This window comes from Montipora foliosa, chromosome 6 (genome assembly GCF_036669935.1).
Source record: "Montipora foliosa isolate CH-2021 chromosome 6, ASM3666993v2, whole genome shotgun sequence".
NCBI classification, from domain to species: Eukaryota; Metazoa; Cnidaria; class Anthozoa; order Scleractinia; family Acroporidae; genus Montipora; species Montipora foliosa.
Window position 1 is genome coordinate 11,817,027 of NC_090874.1, and position 21,902 is coordinate 11,838,928.

Sequence of the window (21,902 nt, forward strand, 5' to 3'; positions counted from 1 at the left end):
CGGGAAAAACGCACCACTCAGAAACGAAATTCATATGCCCAGTACATAATGAAAATTTGGATGCAGAGGACCACACAACGCGCAAATAAACCGTCCTGCTATTTTTGTTGCCGAACCTCATCTTGCGGACATGCACGTATACCGGACGTCACTTCACGTGTAAATAAATTAGAACGGAAAGCCATGACTTTCTTATGTAATCTTTATTCGTTTGGTCTTGGAGTTGTGTCTTGTGGTGTGGTTTTGTCATTATGTGGTGAGGTTTTATTGTGTGACGAGGTTTGATGGTTACGTGTTGTGTATCCATCATGATGTGTTGAGGTCTTCTTTTGGCGTGCTGTGTTTACAGTTTGTGTGGTGAGGTTCTTTTATGACGGTCGAGTTTCTTCCTTCATGCGATTACAGCACGTCAAAAGAAGACCTGAACATATCATGATGGAAATACGACACGCAACCATCAACCTCGTCACATGATGACAAAACCACACCAAATAATAATGTTGCCACAGGACACTATGAAACTTCAAGACCAAAAGAATAAAGATTACATAAGAAAGTTATGGTTTCCCAGGTTATGTATGGATTGCTGGGCCGGTATTACGACAGGGGCACTATTAATTATGCCAATGTTTCGACCAGTAAGTATGACTGGTCTTCTTCAGGGCCATAATGAAAGGTACAAAGTGTTGCGGGGGCTCCCCTAATTCGATGGTTTTAAGTGCTTTCTTCAACAATGTTTGACCATTTAGCCACCGAACGTTTTGCGTGATTGAACACGATGTTGGATGAAAGTGTATAATCGTTTAGTCGCGGCCTTGCGCTTCCGTCGTCCGAATTTCCCAGACTAGTACCCAGTCGTTCCCTTTCCGCTCAGTTGAATGCCATGACGTCACCGAATGACATAACACAACCCTCCCTTGCTCTTACGTGTTCTTGGTGCCCGCTCGGGAGAGGGAGAACGCCTGCGGGACAAGGCTGTGAGTTTCCGTCTTATGAGCACGAAAGTTCTCACCGAGCCGCCATGCCGTTCATGCGAGTGATCTGTGATTCCGTAAGACAAGATAAGCCGCGAAGGTATCTAAATGTTCATTTTATACGGAAAGCTAGTGATTTCGCGTTGGCCGCGTCTCTTGTAAACGGCGATTGTTTTTCTCGTGTGAACGGTCGAGATACTCAGCAGTGAACAACATTTAAGATAAGCATGTTAGATCTTATGGCGATGTTTCTCGTGACGTCACCCATAGTTATTAATATGCCAACCAGAACCTTATTGGCTGTTGAAACAATGACTTACTTTGTTCGGTGGTTGGCAAATTTCAATATATCAAAAATAATGTGACGTCAACGTGTGTAAACAGGAAATATCGCTATCCAGCCGCATGCTTAATTCCACATAAAGCGGTGTTTTATCGTGCAAGTTTCAAATGTGAGCAAAACAGCGCTTGACATTCACGTAACGTACTCCGATTCAGTGTTCTGAACAGGCTGGGGACGGCATTGAGCCATTATAGGCTTATCTGTTTTTGTTTTTAAGGGGGAATCAAAGCTATACTATTTCGTCAAACGTTTTTCACTGGCGCCATAGCCCGCTTGTTGTGTGGAGGGTTAATTACTTTATCGATGCAGAGGTAGTTGCCCCCGCGGGGATTTAGCCTCGAGAGGAGGCATCATTGTAGCTTACGCGTATATAGAGTTACAGTGATATAGTATTACAAATGTAGTGTGCATTACAGTCGAACCTCGATTATCCGGACTCGTCCGGACCTCGGCAAATAGTCCGGATAATCGAAAATATGAATATTAATGAGATACAAAATGTAAGCAAAAGATATACAGCAAAGAAAACATCATGTTAATTGTGAAATCTACACAGCCTGTATGTGTTTACAACTGAAACATTGCGCTGCCTCTTTAGTCGATACTAGTTTCTCGTCCTCGCCCTCATCTTCCTCATCGCTACATACACTTTGAAGAAAACAAACACGCTTGAACATTTTAGACCTTTGTAAATACAATGTACCTGAACTACATACACCTACAAAACAATTGAGCCAATCAGATCTCAGCTGAACGCATCAGACTATTTCTTTGTCTCGTCGCACTTGCGAATTTTGAAAAGCGCACAGGGTAATACGCTGTTTCAACAGTCTTTTGAAAGGACTATTGGGCTTTTTGCAACTTTTGAGTTTTTAAAATCACAACTAATTAATATTCATGAAAAAATTGGGACCAGAGAAAAAAGTCCGGATAATCGAGGTTCGACTGTACCAGGAAAATTTCGACTTGAAAGCTGCAAGCGCGAACGGAATAACCGGGAAATGATGACGCTTTCATACCAATTGCCCGCAAGTAAGTCTTGGGTAGTGATGACGTAGAAGAGAATGGCCAAAGAACAACACCTAGCAATAATGACTAAACGGAGGAGCCAAAACAATGATGCCAGATATCCTTATAATTATAACAAAACAAAATTAACACTCGGATTTCACATCCACAACATGCTTCAAGTAATATCTCTTCAAGGTTGTCGCGCTACTCCACCTACTCTTATAAGTGAGTTCCTTTAGTGTTAATGAACTGTTGGGTGCAAATGTCTTCAAAAAACCGTAAGATTTGGTTCACATCCCAAATGCCATGTAGCTTCTTAGAAGGTGGCTTTTTCTGAAACGCTCCTTTTAAAAATCTACAGACTACCGGGTGCTGGCCCACTGGCAACCCATTAACTAAAATAATACAAGCAAGAGCTGATCTCGCCGAGTTAAGGGCAGAATAGAAAAAAATTAGGACAGCCGAAGAAGCCCATACAGAACTCGAGAACGGCCGTCAGATCCGGTGAACAAGGAGCAATCTGCCTTGAACTACTGAACAAAGCCCATTTTTTTAAAAAGCCTGCGTACTGTTTCTGAGTAGCTGGCCGCCATGAGCTGAGGAGAACATCAGTAACGTGCTCCGAAAAGCCCTGTTCTCTATAGGATTGCCTGACACAGGACATGCCATCCAACTGAGACGACCCCGCAGGTTATGCATTTTGGGGCCCGACGGGTGGATTAGAAGATCGCTCTGAGCAGTCCACACCATCACCACTAGCCGACCTGACAACATTTGCAGAAGACGAGTGTACCACGTCTGAAAGGGCCAGGCTGGCACCAACAGAGCTCCTTGGGCTTGATCCAATTCCACCCTGTCGAGGCACCGTTGAATGAGACTACACGGTGGAAAGCTTAAAAGTATTCCCCATGCCAAGATCTACTAAAAGCATCCACAAAGGGAGCCCTAGCGTCCGGTCTCCATGAGGCAAACCTGGGAAGCTGAACATTAAGGGTTGTCGCAAAGAAATCAATGCTCAAACCCGGATACAAGACACAAAGTTTAGAAATATCTCCCTCTTCAGCATCCACTCATGGTCTGAACGATGCTCCCTGGACAATCTGTAAGGCAACATCAGAAACACACCGAACGCACCAACCAGAGTCACTGGCATCCGTGTGAAACACAAGGGAACATGGCGCATGTTTAATTATACGACAAAGGTGGCTATCAATATTCAGCCACCAATTCAGCTCACACTTAGCCGCTTCAGACAAGTGCATGAGGCTATCATAATCACCGTGACTCCTACTTAGGGCTTGAATCTTATCCCGTTCAAGGTGACGATAGTGCAAACGTCCAAATTCAACACAGGGCAAAGAAGACACAATCTAACCAATAACCTGTGCTGCAAACCTGATGATCAGGTTTCTCTTTTCAAGAGCTTTGAGACACAGCAATTTCAGCTTGGCCTTCTTCTCCTGGGTCAAGGAAACTGTCATCAGTGCTAGAAATAACAGTCAGTCATCGGACATTGTCCGACCAAATTTTGAAAATGTCCGGCCAATTTCACATTATGATCGGACATGCTGACCGAACATCTCACCAGCACATCTTGAGTTATCTTCTTCAAGGTGTTGTCAGTCAATAAATTATGTCCGGTGCAATTTGTCAAATGTCCGACCAAAATGAAGATCTGAAAGGACATATGTCCTGTGAATAAAGAAAAATTATTTCCAGCACTGGTCATGGTCACGGAATCTATCCGAAACCCCAGAGAGATCAACGACTGGGACAGAACCAGAACCGACTTCCCAGAGTGCAGGGTGAATCCCAACTTGAGGAAAAGGAGGATAGCTTTTCTCAAATTCTCGTGACATTCCTCATAGCTACTCCCCAGCACGAAAAAATCATTTATATAACCAGAAATGGTGCAACCTTTCTGCCGCAAGTGAGCCGAAGGGGGTTTCATAAGCTTAGTAAAAATCCTGGGGGAACTGGACAAACCCATGGGCAAAGCATTAAACTCATATAGCCCGGTACCCCAACGGAATTTTAAAAAAACTTCCGGTGCTCTCTGCAGCAATAGGCACCGAATAATAGGCATGCTTAAGGTCTAGAGATGAAAAAAAAGTCCCCAGGAGAAATCGTCTTAACAACTGAACTCAAAGTATCCATCTTAAAATGACGGTACAAAACTCACCGATTGAGTATCCTTGGCCGCCATATTTGCCCAGCAGAACACTTCATCTATGTTGTATTCATTTTTAACCTGCAAAAATGAAATCGTCGTGCGCACGCGCTCGCCACCGTTCACGCATGTCGCATTCACACGTGCAATATGCTGACCGCAAATAATTTATTTTCAATTAAATTATTTTTTTGTTAAGCTGTTTATGCTCTTTTAGTAACAGCCCCTGCGCAGCAGGTTGATGTAAGTCACTCTTCAAAGAGCAGTTTTCAATCGAGTGTCTACAACCAAAACCTTGGTCAATCAAAAAGGACGAAGACAATCCAGTAAACCAATCAAAACTCGAAGTAATTACACGTACCCGACGCAAAGCGCGGGAAAACGTGCACGCGCGAGCCACGATTGGTTTTGGTTTCACTTCTGATTGGTTGAAAAAATGGCGCGAGAACTTTGAACCAATCACTGAGTGAAGTAGAGCGGTTTTCGAATGAGTGTGGTAAAACCAAAACCAAAGTAATTACTTTGGCCAATCAAAAAGGACGGAGACCATCCAGTAAACCAATCAAACCTCGACGTAATTACACGTAGCCGTCACAAAGCGCGGGAAAATGTGCACGCGCGAGCCACAATTGGTTTTGGTTTCACTTCTGATTGGTTAAAAAAAGTGGCGTGAGAACTTTGAACCAATCACTGAGTGAAGTAATCATAAACCAAAGCAATTAACTAATTACTTTCGACACTCAATTGAAAACCGCTCTAATGCAAAACCAAAGTCATTATCTAATTACTTTCGGCACTCAATTGAAAACCACTCTAAGCTTTTAGTTACTTGTTAGTGTCCATTCTGGGAGTACATAGTCATAGTGTCTACTTGAGTTCAAACTTGGGCCGACAAAAGACGTAGACTTTTTAATTATAGAATCTACACGTTCATTTCGGCAGTGTCAGAGAGCGCCCTGGTGAATGGGGGAGACATGAAAGTAAGAAAGTTTAAGTCTTTTAAAATAATATTAGTTTTCAGACGATGAAGTCTGAATGCTGTCATGGCCGAGTGGCTTTATTTGACTTGAGATCTTGATAGCGCAGGTTCAAGTCCTGGTGAGTTGTATATGTGAAATCATAACAGGATGTTTTACTTTTCTGTTGTCACGGTCTCTCATTTTTATTGAACAAATTGGTGGAAAGCAATGTTATTAGCTAACCAATTATAGCATTCAGCGGAAAAAACTCGTTCAAAATCAGAGTCACAACCAGCTGTATATTATTATTTGGTCAAAATAATTATTGCAAAAAATTCCATACCCAGAAAAGATGGCCCACAATACCCCTCCACTCCCCAATCAAAAATTAAGGAGGCCGTCCCTTGTTTATAAAGAAATTGCTAATTAAATGCAAGCCTTTGCTGCAGCCCCAGGGATGACGTAAAGACCAAAAGACAGCGGTGGTAGGATAATAGGCTTCGATGTTCTAGCGGGAACGAGGTCGGGCAGCGTGTGATCATTCACCAGTTCGAGAACTCTTCCATTCAGGGTAACTGATCTGCAACAAAGAAAAAAGGTACTTCAGGAGGTAAATCAGTATGTAAAATGACAAATGGGTTTCATGACCGAGGGTTAAGTCCTTTAATTCGCAATCGGAAGAATATGTAGGTACAAACAGATAAAATCGGCGATTTCAACTATGAAGCTGAACAGTGCATTGTGTATCTGTTGATCAAATGAAGTGGCTAAAAAGCTCGGAAGGAAATGTTGAGCAAATGTCAACATATTTAGGCTCAAGTGGAAATGACACCATTTTGTGCAGACCTGTCCAATGTCGTTGTTCTTTTTTTTTTTGGTTTGCTGGTGTACATCCTACACTTGCTACATATATAGAATAACCTGACGGTAGGAGTAAACGCCACCGCAAAAGAGGAAACATTGTTGTGCAAGCAAATGTTTCCCCGTTTGTGGCCTCAGGAAACATTTGTTGTGGAAGCAAAACTGTTTCTGAATTTTTTCAGCAACATTTTGCTTTCTCACCAAATGTTTCCTCGTTTGCTCACCTGGGACGCATTTCAGGAAACAACGTTTCCGCAACAATGTTTCCTCCTTTGCGGGGGCCTTAATAATATGCCACAAGATGTTAACCTGCACAGTTTCTGGACATTCTTCCCTTTAAAAAAAAAGAAATCTTCTTTGGGCTCAGGAATTGAAAATCTCAAAAAAAAGTTATTATTGTCACATAGGGAAGCCGAATGAATTGTTGCAACGTAACAAAAAAATTCACACAAATACGTTCTCTGAAGAATTGCGTTTAGAACTAAAGGGTTTCTGTATTCAGGTCAGAAAGTGAAACAGGGACTCTCTTCCGAACTCGATGCGAAACGAGAGTGACTATATACACTTTCGAAACGTCCCACTAAGTCTGATTGAACAACAACAGGAACAAGATTGCGCAACAAGAATGCAACAACAAAGTTCCAAGTTTGCAGTATAAAATCTCAATTTGAACTGAGCCTAATGTGAAAAAAGTCGAGGCCTAACGTGAAAACAAGCGGGTCTCAAGCAGTCGCGACGAAGCCTAAAAAACCACTGGCGCAACTCGGTGTGGAAATGGAATCATTTCAAAAGCAACAATGAATGCAATAAATGTAGATATTTAAAATGTGGATTATTGTGACCCTCGCACTTATCTGGAGAATTTAAGATATTGTTTCTTATAAAGACCTGAAAATTTCAGGTATAGCTTTAACAGGATTCGAACCCTTGACCTCTGCGATGCTGGCGAAATGCTCTACCAATTCCGCTATGAAGCCACTCAGATGGGGAAAGGTCAATTTGCTTGGGTCATGTGTTCCCGTCAAAGGTGTCTATAAGAAACAATTGCTTAAATTGTCCACTAGATAAATGCGAGGATTGCTTCGAAATTATCCCATCCTACAATCTTATCAGTGCTAGAACATTGTCGGAATCCATCGCATTCACATTACGTCGACCTACAGGTCGATCTACAGGTTGATCTACAGGTACCGCTTAGTTTTTCAAAAGAGAGAAAAATATTCCATGATGTAATAACAAGACGAAGCTTATCGTTTGCCATTTTACGTAAAACGCAAAGCCACATCTCTTTAATCTCCACGGCACGCAAACAATAAGCCGCTGGTAACGCTTTTAGACAAAATAATAATAATTTTAACTATAACAATCAACGGTAAAAGACAACGTTTCGACCGTACTTCGGTTATTATTAAGTGAATGGTAGAATTGAAACATTGAACACATATATATTTATATAAGAAGTATAAAAAGATTTGCAGGTATAAACGGACAATAAAAACATACAAAGAAAAAAAAAATAAAAGCTAATAAAAAACCGTAGCACGAAATGAGTCCGATTGCACATTCAGAGTAGGTCTTAACTCATGAATAAAAAACATTTCACAGACGAGGCAGTCAAATTTGTTCGTGCACTTCATTAAAACACTAAAATTCTTCGTAAGATCTTGAACTTTATTTAAAGTCGGTGCCCACTAATTCAAAGGTATTTTTGCCCTGGTTTATGATTATGCAGGAAATGTAGATCTTAACAGGTGTTATCCAAAGAGAAAATTGGGGTAACCACGCATTTTTCACAGACAATTCATGAATAATAATTATTTGTGAAAAATATAAAGCAATGTATGGAGTCCTTTCTAAAATTAAACCTTAATTATCTCAAAAAAATGCATGGTTACACCCAATTTTCTTTTTGGATACCAAGAGTATTTACTAAGATCTACTTTCTCCGGATAGTTTTAAAACCCGCAAAAATATCCGTGTATTCGTATGCATCACCTATAGGAAACCCTAGTATCTCGAGTTGCGCAGAACCTATGCGCAATAACAATAGTAGGCACCGTCCTAAAATGTCAAGTGTATTTAGCGTCGAGACGCTAATTGGGGAAACTGCAGTTGTACAGAAATCAAATCAGAAGCTGCTTTATGGCGAAAGGGGGAAAACGGAATAGCCGGGGGAAAACGGAGTAGCCGGAGGAAAACTTCCCGAAGCAGGTTTACAAGAGAACCAACAAACTCAACTCACATATGACGCCGAGTCTGGGAATCGAACCCGGGCCACATTGGTTGGGCGGTGAGTGCTGCACCACCCCTGCTTCGGATCCAGACATAAACCTGAAGATCTCCAGCGATTCCAACACCATTACAACGCTACGGTGCACGTTCCTCTAAAAGTGATCTGCATTCCAAATGCCCCGATGCCTCACTACTAATTACAATTCTCGTACTGTTTCACCTACTTAGAGGTTAGGTCACCGTTCGTCGCCATCAACAAATACTCTTCAATATCCTTTCCTTGGAGACCTCCAGTCAGTTTTAACTCAACCGGATCATGTACGTTAACATTCAAAGCAAGGAGAGTGATGGAACCCGAGGGATATTTCCTGAGACAAAAAAGACAGGTAAAAAGCTTACTTCAGCAATTGAATAAAGCGGTTTTCAGATGAATGCAGTGAAACCAAAAGGGAGGGAAATTTCTTGGATGATCAGAGCTGACGCAACCATCAAATAAGCCAATCATCCCGCAAGGCTGACGCATGAAGGTGACGTAAGCGCGGGAAAGGCGCGCAAACTACGAGTGATTTAATTCTGCTTCAAATTAGTCATGAAGGTGACACGAGATTTTTAAGCCAATTACCAAGAGCAATTACGCAGGCAGAGACACTCAAAATCGCTTGATGCATCAGCAGACAGCTATGACGAAACACAACACAGAAGAGATCGGAGAGGACTAAAAATCGTCCAAAACGTTCTCTGGTGGCAACAGTACGACGCGCAGCTCTGAAACATTTTAAAATAAGCTTTTGTACAATGAATTCCAACCCTAGCCCTACTCACTACAAAAGCACGGTTTGTTCACTTGTTTCAGTAATAGGTCAAATTTCTACGCTTGTTGCTTGTATTTGTTGCTGTCGTTGTTGTTGTTGTGGTGGTGTTGTTGAAGGTACCTGCTAGAACAGTGTGCATAGACACGAACTTTGCGAGCCTCCTCTGTTCCACCGTACACTTCTAAAACGTTTTCTCCAACGAGCCTCTTATATAACAACGACAGCCAGTAGTCCTGCAAACAACGGAGAAACCTCTTGAACTTGAACAAAACAACACACAAATCAAAAATAAAGAAAACTGCGGAGAAATTTACTGGTTTTATCGCGAGCCGCGTTATTAATAAACAGAAATAAATGGGTAAATAATAATAATAATAATAATAATAATAATGAGAAAAATTAATAATAATACAGTGGTTTTCAATTGAGTGCCGAAAGTAATTAGCAAATTGCTTTGGTTTTGCATTACTAGCACTCAGTGATTGATTCAAAGTTCTCGCGCCACTTTTTCAACCAATCAGAAGTAAAACCAAAGTAATTACCTTGGTTTTGGTTTTACGACACTCAATTGAAAATCGCGCAAATAATAATAATAATAATAATAATAATAATAATAATAATAATAATGATAACGAACTTTATTAAAGTGTCATCTGTTTTTAGAGCTGAGGCACCAATTGGGAACACTGTTAACAGAAATCAACTCAAATCAAACAACTACTATCCAATCGTTGAGAGGGGAAAACCGGAGTTCCTGGGGAAAGACCTCTCGAAGCAGAGAAGAGAACCAACAACCCTCGTAGGATACAAGTCAGGGAATCGAACCCAGACCACATTGGTGGGAGGAGAGGGCTCTAACCACTGCGCCATTCCTGCATAACTTAGCAGGCCTTCTGATATTACGCGATGGTGCGATTTCGCACAATCGACCTCAAATCGCATCCGATCGCACAATTCACGAAAAATCGCATAATGCACAAAAGGACGCACAAAATTCATAAACTGAAACATAAATCAAGACGTTTCTTAGAAATTCCTGCATAAAGACGCCATTTTTAAGATGATTTATCTTGGAAAAAGGCTAAAAAACCTATGTCACCTTCGATTTCGTAAACATTCGAAGTTCAAGGCTTTATTTTTCATGTCGGGGACCTGGTACGAGTCTCCTTCTATTGGTGCAACACAAACACGCCCTTATATACACACCACTGAAATGACACAGTTGCCTTCTCTTATAGAAGAGATTTGTGAAAAATAAGCGAAGTTGTAAGTTTTTCGGCAAAATGTAGTTTCTTTCGTTGAAAACTGATAAAAACTTACTCATGGATAAGTTTGTTGTGAAAACGCTCGCTTTTTGTTCGACGAAGAAGGGAGTTCCCACATTCCGCCCAATCTGACAGCTCACGATCGAGCAAGAAAGTACCTCACAGGTACGCTCCACGTGGACGATGGACTGATGTTTTTCTCGTCGTGCAATATTAGGGCCTTTTATACGAGAGAAAATAAGCCGCGGCTTACTCTGGCCACGGTGTACAAAATACGGAAAAGGAACTATTTATACGAATATATTCCCAGGTCAATATAAGCCGCGGCTTGAAAAAGACGTGAACGTAGATTTTGTACCATTTATACGGGGTGAAAATTCGAGTCTTCTGTAAGCCGCGGCCAGAGAAAGCCGCGGCTTATTTTCTCTCGTATAAATGGGGGTATGGCCCTATTGTGATTGACCATCTTCGGAAGTTCGTGGTTGACGAGCACCTTGATCATTCATTTGGCATGTTAGCTGTGTCCTTTCAACTTTTAACGTGGTGCACCGGTAGTGCAGAAGACCTCATTTTTTCTATTTATCCCAACTAATGTCGATCGAGATACATAATTACTGTTCCTTTGTGTTCAAAATGTCTTTAGGGCAGCAAAAAAGTGTTTTTCTTAACCTGAAACCTTATAAAACAAGCTCAAAATTGCTGAGAAAAAAATCGCATAATTTACATTATTTATCGCATAATTGGCCTTTCTAATCGCACAATCTGCCCTGAAAAATCGCATAATTTGCATTTTTTAATCGCACCCTGTCAGAAGGCCTGACTTAGTAAAATGTAATAAATAAATAAATAAATAAATAAACACAAAATTAATGTAGTAAAGGTCTCAGGAGATCAAATATACATACAGGGTTTGGGTTTAGGTCATCATCAAGCAATGAATAGTGTCCATGAAGAAACGACTGCCGGATAACGACTTCATGACGAAGCCGAGCGGCGAGTCCCAACTTGTCTAGCCACCTTGACAGAAGCAATGAGAGTAATTACATTAGACGATATTAAACTGAGTGATATAGCTAATAATCAAATGCGTTCTTTTGTATCGTCTTAATTGCCTTGTGGGGCCGTTTTCAAATTCTTCTTGTTTTGTGATGAGTTCATTAAAGCGGTTTTCAGTTGAGTGTGGTAAAACCAAAACCAAACAATTATTCTAGCCAATCACAACAGCTGGTCAAACTGTGCAATGAACCAATACGAATTCGAAGCAATTACATCTAACCGACGTAAAGGGCGGGAAAAGCCGCGCGTACAAGTCTCGATTGGTTTTGGTTTTCATTTCTGGGTTAAAAAGTGGCGCAAGTTTTGCTCAAAAATCACAGAACAAAGCGATGCAAAACAAACGCAAGTTACTTTCGGCACTAAATTGAAAACCGTTCTAAATTGTCTAACATTGTTATGATCGCTCAAGTAATCCCTTTCGGTTTAATTTAAAGCACTCAATTTAAAATCACTTTATTTGATGTTTGGCAAAGTGATATAACTACACGCAAAAGGCTCAAAAGGTTCTCGGGTCGATAGGCAACGCCGTGGTTAACGCTCTGGGAGACAGAGAAACAGCCGAAAGAAGTCACTGTTCTTGCCACAGCTAGACAGCCTCGGCCTCGGCTGGTGTGGATGCTATGGATTAAACGACAACAATGGTCGCGAATTGCTCTACATGCACAGATTGAGAGTAAAAATTCATGAAGAAATGAAAAGTAATGTACATTGAGTGCTATACCATTTTCCCTTTCCATCTTTTCTTAAAGTTACTTACATTCAAACTATATTTTAGATCGCAACCGTTGTAACATTCCTCCGTTTTTTATCTGTACTTGGATCAATGATAACCACAACATCAGAGAGGTGTACGCCTGTGAACCAAAGCAGAGACAGCTTTCGTGTGTCTCGAAATAGCCAAAAAAAAGAATTTTTTGGAGAATTTTTTGGAATAATTTTCTGATTTTTTTGGCTATTTTCACTGCTTTTAAACTTTTTTTTTTCGACTTTTTCTAAGTTTTACGAATTTTTATGGCGGTTTTCAGCGTAGCTAAAGCTCAAAGAACGCTACAAACCGTTCAATTTCCTTTAAATGAGTACAACACAACACCTACTGACTACACTTCAAAGTTCATCAAACGGAACAAGTGGAGCTTAGTGAGGCTACAAAGTTTCCTAAATCTGTAAACCATGTTTTGTGTGTGGAGCCTGAGAAATATTGCTGCTTGTAACTTACATAAAACCTGCCACATATCTGTCTGAAAGTCCAGGAGCGCCTCCTCCGTATGCACTGCTTGTCTCACCAAGCCAGCGAGGGGCACCTGGGTCATATTTCTTCATAATATAATTGACTGTATTCAGCTCATGAAGTAGGTAGTCAAGGATCCGAGGGTTGTAAAAGTCTCCTTCAGAGCAACTCCTTCCATCAACGTAATACCTTAGAAACAAAGTAAATGAAAATTGAAAATGGGTATATAATATTCTTACTAATGCAGAATTAATGTAATGGTGCATTGAACAAAATCATTTATTTTAGTCCATCAGCTACAATCTTCGACAAAATTGTTGAGAAAACTCTGCTTTTGGACTAAACTCCGATCTCCGATCACAAGTATGAAAAAGGAGCTCTCTTTCTTAGCGTTATTTTTTTTTTTTTAAGGAACAATTAGCCACAAAAAACGAAATCGATTCAGATTTGGAAAGTTTTGATAAAAGGGCAAATGAACTTGGTATAAAAATTGGGTTTCCAAATTACTCTTGAACTGATTTCCAAATAACCTTTTCTTGGTCTACGCCTTAGCCTACCTGTGCACAACATATCTCGCTCTTGAACCCTTCAATATCTACCTCGGGGATGGATTTAGGGGGAGGGTGCTGGGGGTACGCACCACCCCGTGGTCACCGTCAGCTATAACATTCCTTACGGGTGCACCCCCTCCTACGAAAAATCCTGGATCTACCCCCGTACCAGCCCTTCAGACTGAGGGTAACATTTCCGACCACCATGCACATAATCATTTTGGCAGTGGCTATTCATACGGGACCCGAACACAACCAATATTTGCTATTCATACTTGTACGGAAGTCTTCCTAGAATGATTATTACACAGGTTCTAACCCTATCCTTTAACGACACAGCCACGCAGTTATTGAAAGCTAACCGTTTTAAAATGGGTGCTTAGACTCAATTCATTATTTGCTATTAAAATTCTGTTCCATATTAGCCAGTCAAAAATAGCATGATACTCTTTGTTTGTTCCTCAAAAATTTTGCATAAGCATTGTTTTTATTTTCTCTTGGGACTTAAAATGGTCCCAAGGACAATGCTTATGCAAAATTTTGGAGGGACAAACAAAGGGTATCATGCTATTTTTGATACTAGCTAATATCGAACAAAATCACCCTGAAAATTGAGCAGAATTATATTGTCTTCCTCGTCCACTTAAATAGTGCGGACCCACGAGATTATATTTGACAAAAACCACACTCCAGAAGATGAGCATTAGGGCAATGGAGAGATGTATGATACAAAACACTGACCAAATAAGGATGACCGATCCTGTCCTTCCCCGACAGGTCACAAAAAAACTTGACAAACGCACATCGATTTTACTCGTTTAGATCATCGGTGACCCCTATTTTTTAAAACACGAATCACTTACTCTTCTTACAATCTACAAAATATGATGAAATGAAAAAATTCTCAATGTAAAAAGTTATCTTTTTTTGTATTTTTCTTTCCTTGTGTCGTGAATTCCGGAAAGTGGTTACAACGCTTGCGAAAACGCTCGTTGAGGATTAACTGTACTGTTTACGACATCTCTAGCGGCATGCAATTATCTAAAAAACCCACTCCTTTATTTCTATGCACGGAAACCTTCAATCTAACATATTATATTTATGATTTTCGACGGATGAGTAGATGACGCTAGAACTCGTTGTGATGACCCGTCTATCGAAATTAGGGCATTTTTCCCTTGCCTTTTTCTCCGAAACAAAGTCGGTGACCCTTGAGGCGAGAAATGAAACAATTTCAATGTGGGAAGATTTTCGCGCTAACGTCCTTAAAGACTTGACACGTTCTCTGCAGAGCCTCTCTTTTTCGCTCTCTGGCGAGTTTTAGAGAAGCTCTGCTTGCAGGGTGAGACCAGGTAAGACTTTCCGAGGGTTATTGGACCTGTAATAATCATTCTAAGAAGACTCCCGTATGAATAACAACTATAGGTTGTTGTACGTGTCCCGTACGAATAGCCACTTTGTACACTTACTGGTGCCAAGTAACTGCATCAATGGCATCTTTAGCATGTTGAATAAAGCTAACAACGAAAAAGGTAGTTAGTGTCTACTAGTTAAAAAAACAATGGGGAAGTTCAAATGTTACAAGTTGACTACCATAATTAAGATACATTTTCAGTTCATGAAATTTTGAGGTGAACAAGAGCATTCATTCCTTTGTTTTCAAACTTTGGTGCTTCATCAAAAGAAAGATTTAGAAAAACGCGAACAGCAAGAGTAACCACGTGAAGATGATTTTCCCGCCATTTTTCGCGTTTACCCCTTGCCGCTTCTACATGAAAATGGGCATTTTCGCGATTGCCGTATGCATGGAAATTTCTTCTTATTTTTCTTCAACATAACAAGTTGTTTGTGGACAAAAAGTAATCCCAAAACCATTTTTTTGGTATGTCAAACAAGGACAAAGTGGGTTTCATGGTTATAGATCATGCGTAACTGACTCCTGACTGCATTTTTCATGAACCAACATTTTATAAATATCTTTCATTACCAAGTCCAAAATGTACTGTACTTTAAAGTGCTACGATGACCAAAACATCAACTGTTCTCCTATTTCTTTCGATTTCAAAACTAATGTAACATTATGTTAACTAAACACAAAGCCGGTGACCTAAGTTTTAAGCCTTGATTAAAAAAGACACCGGGTTTATTTTAACTGGATTTTTTTTGCACTTAACGATCCGCTATTACTACATTGTACCTTTAAAATCTTGAGAGAACTGGATCAACGAGAAAAATGACATCAAAGACTCATTATTATTATTATTATTATTATTATTATTATTATTATTGTTATTATTATTATTATTATTATTATTATTATTATTATTATTATTATTATTATTATTATTATTATTATTATTATTATTATTATTATTATCCGGAAAGAGAAAGTTGCGGATTCAAAAATATCTGGATACGTGTGGACGGGGCCTAAGAATGAAATGCGTTGTGTACGCGGCGCAATTAATATGCAGCACAGAATTTTTAAAATCGTGTTTTTTAATTCGCTGCATTCACAAGATGAAATTTTAAGCCAGTTACATTAGTGAATGATATCATTTTTCCCAAGATCCAACCCTCTAAGGTTTCGAACATCAGTAATCGGAAGCATGAAATCCAAAACTTATACTCGAAGTAAACACCCTTTGGATTAAAATCAAAGCTCAAAATTTTGCCAGTCAGGTGTTAAGCAAACACACTTTCAAAAGCTGAAGAAAATAGGAAGTGATTTTTTTTTCAATATGATAGTAGCACTTTAATCTTAAATTATAGTTCACAAATTTCTTCCCGTTTCAAAATTGCAAGTCCTGCACTAGCTAACATTAATTTTGAATGGATTCAGAGTTCACCTCTCAAGAAAGAGTGAAGATCTTCTATGATCATCTATTGTGGTAGTATCAGGGCCAACAAGATACTTGACCAACTCAGGGCTACTTCTAAGAAGTGCTCTCAGTGTCTTAAAATCTTCTGCCAGCTGCTCAGGGGAAATGGATTTATTAATGTGCTTTGGGAAGAGATCTGGTTCTAAAAACAAAGAGACAAGGGTTGAATGTACAAGCAAAGAGTCTTAATAACATTTATACCTCTTTAGAAAGATCTCCCTTTTGGAGTGGTTTTTAAATATTCTTCCAATATCAGGACCAACAAGGAAGCTGCCAAACTGGGGATTTCTCCTGAGAATTCCTCTTAATAGTTGAAAGTCATTTGCGAGGTCTTCTGAGGAAAGTGTCTTGTTGAATTCTTTAAAATGGGTTGGCTCTGGAATAAAAATGAGCAAGGGTTGGGGTGAAAACTCCTACAGGGCCCTGACAGAATTTTTGAATAGGTGGCTAAATTTTCGTGATTGTGAAATATACACGATTGTATGGCAGACAAACAATATTACTTTAGGCTATAGTTGTAATCTCATGACTCTAACTGAGAATGATCAGTGCTGCTGCAAGCAACTTCAGCAGTCACAAAGGACGACAGTCTAAAATAAATCCCATGTTTGAAGGGGATTGCAACCAAATGGCTATGCATTTATATCACAGCACTACTGAGACTACCACAATTTGAGTTATCAAGCAAACTAGGATCATTAAGTTAGTCAGTGAATTCGTGCTTAATCCCATGAGGTAGATGAATGATTGTGAAATATTTTACATTAAATTTGTTAATTTTAATTGGCAGTCACGGTTGTACGTGTAATGAACTTAAAGTAACTTAGAAAAACCCTTGTTACAAGCGATTTCTGCAGTTGCAAAGGAATTCGGAAAACTATAGGTTCAAAAGGGATGCAAACCCACGAAACGGTATATTGCTACATTGGGCAACCATCTGAGATATGAAGCCATCTGTGAACAATTGAAATAATTATCAGTTGCAGTTTGAACTAATCTTTTATCCCATATGAGAAGAAAAAAAATTGGGGATTACCAAGTTCGTTTTCAAGATACAGTGTATAAACATTTAAAGACAAAATATGGGGTGTTTTTACATGGCTCTTTTGTTGTCATGGCAACCTTTATGATTATGTCACATCAATGAATAATTGGTGTTTCATATGTTACACCGACATTGACGTTGAGCGAGACTGTCAGTTTCAACTCTTCCAAGACATAATATTATACCGGTAACAGCAATGTTATGGTACCACATGAAAGACCAATATTTATTTCCAAACAACATGTGGTCATCAGTCATGTAATAAGTTACCTTGGCACTGGGAAAGCCCAGCAAAACTCTATCTTTTGTCTTTTAATAGTTGCTCATATCTCAAAAACGAACTTGGTGAAACTGATCCTTTTTTATTTCTAAAAAGTGATCAGAAGGCCAAGATGAAACTTTCCGCAGTTACAGAAAATCTTTACTGCAGAATCAGAGCCGTGTTAAAAAACTCACAGAAGTAAATTGGCTCAGAATCCACTGAACAGAATTTTTTTAAACTTTGCATGAAGTTTCATCCTGCCCTTCTGATTACTTTCCATAAATAAAAAATGGGGGTCACAGAGTTTATTTTTGAGGTATGAGCAACTAAAGACAAAATAAAGGGTGTTTTTACAGGGCTTACTGGTACCTATTGCCAAGGAGACATATTACGTCACAGTAATGACTCCACCTTGTTCAGGAATATGATGTAGCGTTATACTGCTGAACCTTCTGATAAGAGTGTTACGTACATGTACTTGGAAGAGTTGAAACTGGTTTCAGTCACCTTTTAAAAGACAAGATCTGTATTGCTCTATTGACAGGAATTTAATAATAATTGACTAAGGTAAGAGCCATGACAAGAAAGGGCTGTTGGTGCTACAGATCTTATTTCATGGCAGTTAAGTAAATGTACATTTAGAGGGTAAGCTGGCATGGTAGCACTATATAATGACAGAATTAATTATGAAAGTGCATTTTTACTGCCCTTATTCTTGAAAACGGGGACCCCACAGGAAAAGAGAAGGAGAAAATTTCTGACCAGGATGGGACTTGGGCTTTGACCTTTGGCTTAGGGCCGATTTACACGGTACAATTTTTGTCGCATGCGACAACGGCTTACGACAGGCCCACAACATGGTTTACGATTGTTGTGTACGTCAGGAAAAATGTTGTTGCATTTTAAAACATGTTTTAAAACCCTACGACAATTGTAAGTCATGTCTTAGGCCTGTCGTGAGCTTGTCGCATGCGACAAAAATCGTACCGTGTAAATCGGCCTTTAGATCACCGCTGCTCAACCAGCTGAGCAACAAGGGCAAAGGAGCGTAGTCATTGCTTTGTCATAGCAATTGTTCATGCAAAAACAGACCAGTTCACGCTCTTGAGTGCATCATGGTTAATCAGGTCAACATGGCAGGAAATTTTAAGGTTTGTATGGAAATTCAAAGCAAAACAAACTGTACATGACTCTACTATATAGACTTTCACCCTCATATTAACCAAACAAATAAGTTCAAGTTCACAACTGAGATGAACTGGACTTGGTACATGACTGTATCTCTTCTTTGGCATTCCTAAACATTGCCTTTTTGTCTCCATACATTCTCTGTAATTTTGTGCCTTTGGAATTACAGGGAATGTATGGCAGACACTTTGTCTAGACTAATAAAATAATCTCTACAATAGCCATTCTCTCCAACTTTATTCGGGGCTGGACAATCTGTGAGACACCGAGCCATGTGATCCATGGGAATGCATTAAGTCCAAGCACTCATTTCAAATAGCACTGATAAACAGTTATAATAAGTCTAAGCACCCATTTTAGAATGGTTAGCTTTCAATAACTTTGTGACTGTCATGTTTACTCGCAATTGGCTCGCTATATTGGCTCGCAAGACTTGCAGCCATGGCTCGCATGGCTCTCAGCCATGGCTCGCATGACTTGTATGGCTCGCTGGCTAGCACATTGTCCTCACTTACCGGTACTTTATTCTGCTGCACCTTTGAGCGCATATCATAGCATATTTTCATCCTTCTGAACTTCCACAAACACCTTTAAATTTCTCTCCATCTTGCCCTGATTACCCATGATGCACTCGAGAGCGTGAACTCGTCTATTATCTACATCTACATCTACATCTACATCTACATCTACATCTACATCTACATGTTCCAGCACTCGGCAAAGTCCCTTTTTGACTTGTGGCTGTTTCTGCTTACTGGTGGCCTCATACACCACAAGCCTTTTTAGAGACATCACCACCAAGCCAGCCACTTCTGCTGGACAGAACAAGACAGCCACAACACCGGGCACTTTATCCCCAACTCTTCTCGAATAGTGCTTGGGTTCTTTAACGTCCCACAGGGAACTTACGAGACGGGACCTACGGTTTATAATCCTTATATCCGAGAGGACTTGAAAGTCTAACCATTTGCAGGTGAAATTACAAAGGTAGCACTTTCTCCTCAGTTATTTTAAGATCCTGAGCGTTGATCCGGCCGGGGTTCGAACCCGCGACCTCCCGCCTGAAAGGGCAAGTTTGTTGAGTCAACTATATTAAAAGCTGTCACGTTCCCTTGATATCAGAAGAAGAAGGAGTTGGTTCTAAATACGATCGTCAGAAAAACTTAAGATATTTCTTACCGTTTCCAAGTTCCCATCCAAACCGGTAGTCGTGATCAGCCACATACTGCATTATTTTTTTCGCATTGCTTGAATCCCAAGATCCGTCCTTCCCACGAAGAAGCACGTTTAATCCAAACATAACATCCCAACCTGCTTTGGAAGACAAAAGATGGATCTTGTCCAAATCTTCATGCGTAATATTGAAGTCCGTGAAATTCTTCGCCCTTTCTTGTCCTGTGGAACCATCGTAGATGAGGAAATCTGCAGAAGTTCCTCCAATTCGCAGAAATGATGGCGAAAGTGCAGCCGCAAGAGTGAAAAGCTTCTCGGAATTGAAATCTACTCCATGCCAATGTTCTCTCATAATATTCGCATCAATGGCGACAGAGAGAAATTTTTCACTCACCGTGAATACAGAATAATTCAAATTAATGGAAATAGTTTCTTGTACGTAACTGTCACCGTCAAACACGATTTCCTGCGCTTTCAAAATGGGGAATCTGCCAAAATTTTGCATTGTAATATACATCATGAAACGGGCAGCAACTTGAAATAAACTATCAAATGAGCGGCGATGGGAAGCCATTTCGACAAATGAGCGATATATCAAACCGAACTGGAGAGATAGGGTCGATCCGCACTAAGAACAAAACTACTTTTGTTTTTGTTTTTTTGCGTTCGACAACTGAAGGAGAACAGGTCCTAATTCCATGGGATACCTGTGTAACAGGCTACCCAAAGGGATAAAGTCAGCTATGGCCACCCTTGCATACGGCGAAAGCTACTGAAATTTAAACTGACCAATCAGAATTCAGCGAGCGGGAAAAACTGTGCTATCCTTATGCCAGCCAACGTCACGCCAATTGTTTACAATCGGTGGACATTCGCTCGCCTACTCTTGTGACTCTCTTGACCGTTGCTTCTTTGAACTCAGCGAGACAGAAATGACGCATTGTTCTGACAATCAATTTGCCATCCACTTTATCCAGTTTATGAATTGGGCTAGCATGTGATTAACAACCAGGATCGCTTTTGAACCTTATTCTGTAGAAGAAGAAGACGTTGCTGAGTGAACATTTTTACGACGAAATCCCGTGGTTTGTTCAGCACTCTGATGTCCGATAACTGAGCCGCTCTAACGAGTGTTGGGTCGATTACATTTGGTCGTCTGACCTTATGAAGTTCTTTCAGCTCTTGTTTGTGTCTATCAGATCTGGAGTGGAGTTTTCTTTCAGTGATTACAACTTGCGATCGTTCTACAAACATCCACATAGCATGCAGCACTTTTTAGTGACTCGAGGATCCTGTACGTTTTGCTGTTTCAAAGGGAGTTGTGCATTCTTGAGCAGTTTGTTCTTCAGTGCTTGTATTTTTTCGTTTGTTCCTGGTGGCGCAAAGTAACTTTGATGATTTGAAAGGACTTGAATCCTTAATTGAATTTGCGATTTGCTTATTAAGGAACCAACAAGTGAATGGTACACAAAATTAGGAGAAACTGTTGGTTGAATAGACAATAATTGTAGACATAATTATCTACCCAGTTTAAGTACTAAGCTCAACAAGTTGTTTTGCTCCACAAGTTTCAGTTTCAGGCCAGGTACCCGAATTCACCTAGGTACTGGTACACTACCATAGTTCTTTGGAAATTGGATAGCTCCTTGACCACCTTGTTGCTTGAGAAGAAACTTGATGTGTTTGTTCTCTGCATTGGTGAATGCAGCCACTAACTGTTCATTGTGGATAAACTCCAGACCAACTCTTCTTTCAATTTATTCTTTGTTCTTCGCAGGGCATCAACAATGGTGTCCCTTGTAAAATATTAGTTTAAAGGGTTTGTTAAAGTTATTTCCCATTTCATAGAGCACTGCATGTGGTTGCCAGATTCACTTTCAAACTTATCAT

General features: G+C 40.0%; 1 protein-coding gene across 2 annotated transcripts; it reads right to left on the minus strand.

Moving 5' to 3' along the window:
* Positions 1 to 4,653: 4,653 nt before the first annotated feature.
* LOC138006690 (heparanase-like) lies at positions 4,654 to 20,713 on the minus strand. 2 transcript variants are annotated; one of them, XM_068853162.1, is made up of 8 exons: positions 20,019 to 20,713; positions 16,546 to 16,720; positions 14,932 to 14,979; positions 12,900 to 13,100; positions 11,533 to 11,644; positions 9,483 to 9,595; positions 8,775 to 8,918; positions 4,654 to 6,037 (listed from the first exon to the last, which is right to left on the minus strand). In XM_068853162.1, exons 1-8 carry the CDS (start codon positions 20,584 to 20,586, stop codon positions 5,884 to 5,886), a joined length of 1,515 nt encoding a protein of 504 aa, XP_068709263.1. In that variant the 5' UTR covers positions 20,587 to 20,713; the 3' UTR covers positions 4,654 to 5,883. The 2 variants fall into 2 exon arrangements, with proteins under 2 accessions (XP_068709263.1, XP_068709262.1); XM_068853161.1 differs by lacking the exon at positions 16,546 to 16,720 and adding an exon at positions 16,312 to 16,486 and having other exon boundaries at positions 20,019 to 20,712.
* Between the last annotated feature and the right edge of the window lie 1,189 nt (positions 20,714 to 21,902).

Bases quoted from the DNA above. Each gene is read 5' to 3' on its own strand.
- LOC138006690 (XM_068853162.1), bottom strand. From the start codon at position 20,586: ATGGCTTCCCATCGCCGCTCATTTGATAGTTTATTTCAAGTTGCTGCC. The intron at 13,101-14,931 runs GTAAGTGTACAA...TTTGTTTCTAAG, and splicing joins GATGCAGTTACTTGGCACCA to GTATTACGTTGATGGAAGGA. The intron at 6,038-8,774 runs GTAGGTGAAACA...TCTTTGTTGCAG, and splicing joins AACGGTGACCTAACCTCTAA to ATCAGTTACCCTGAATGGAA.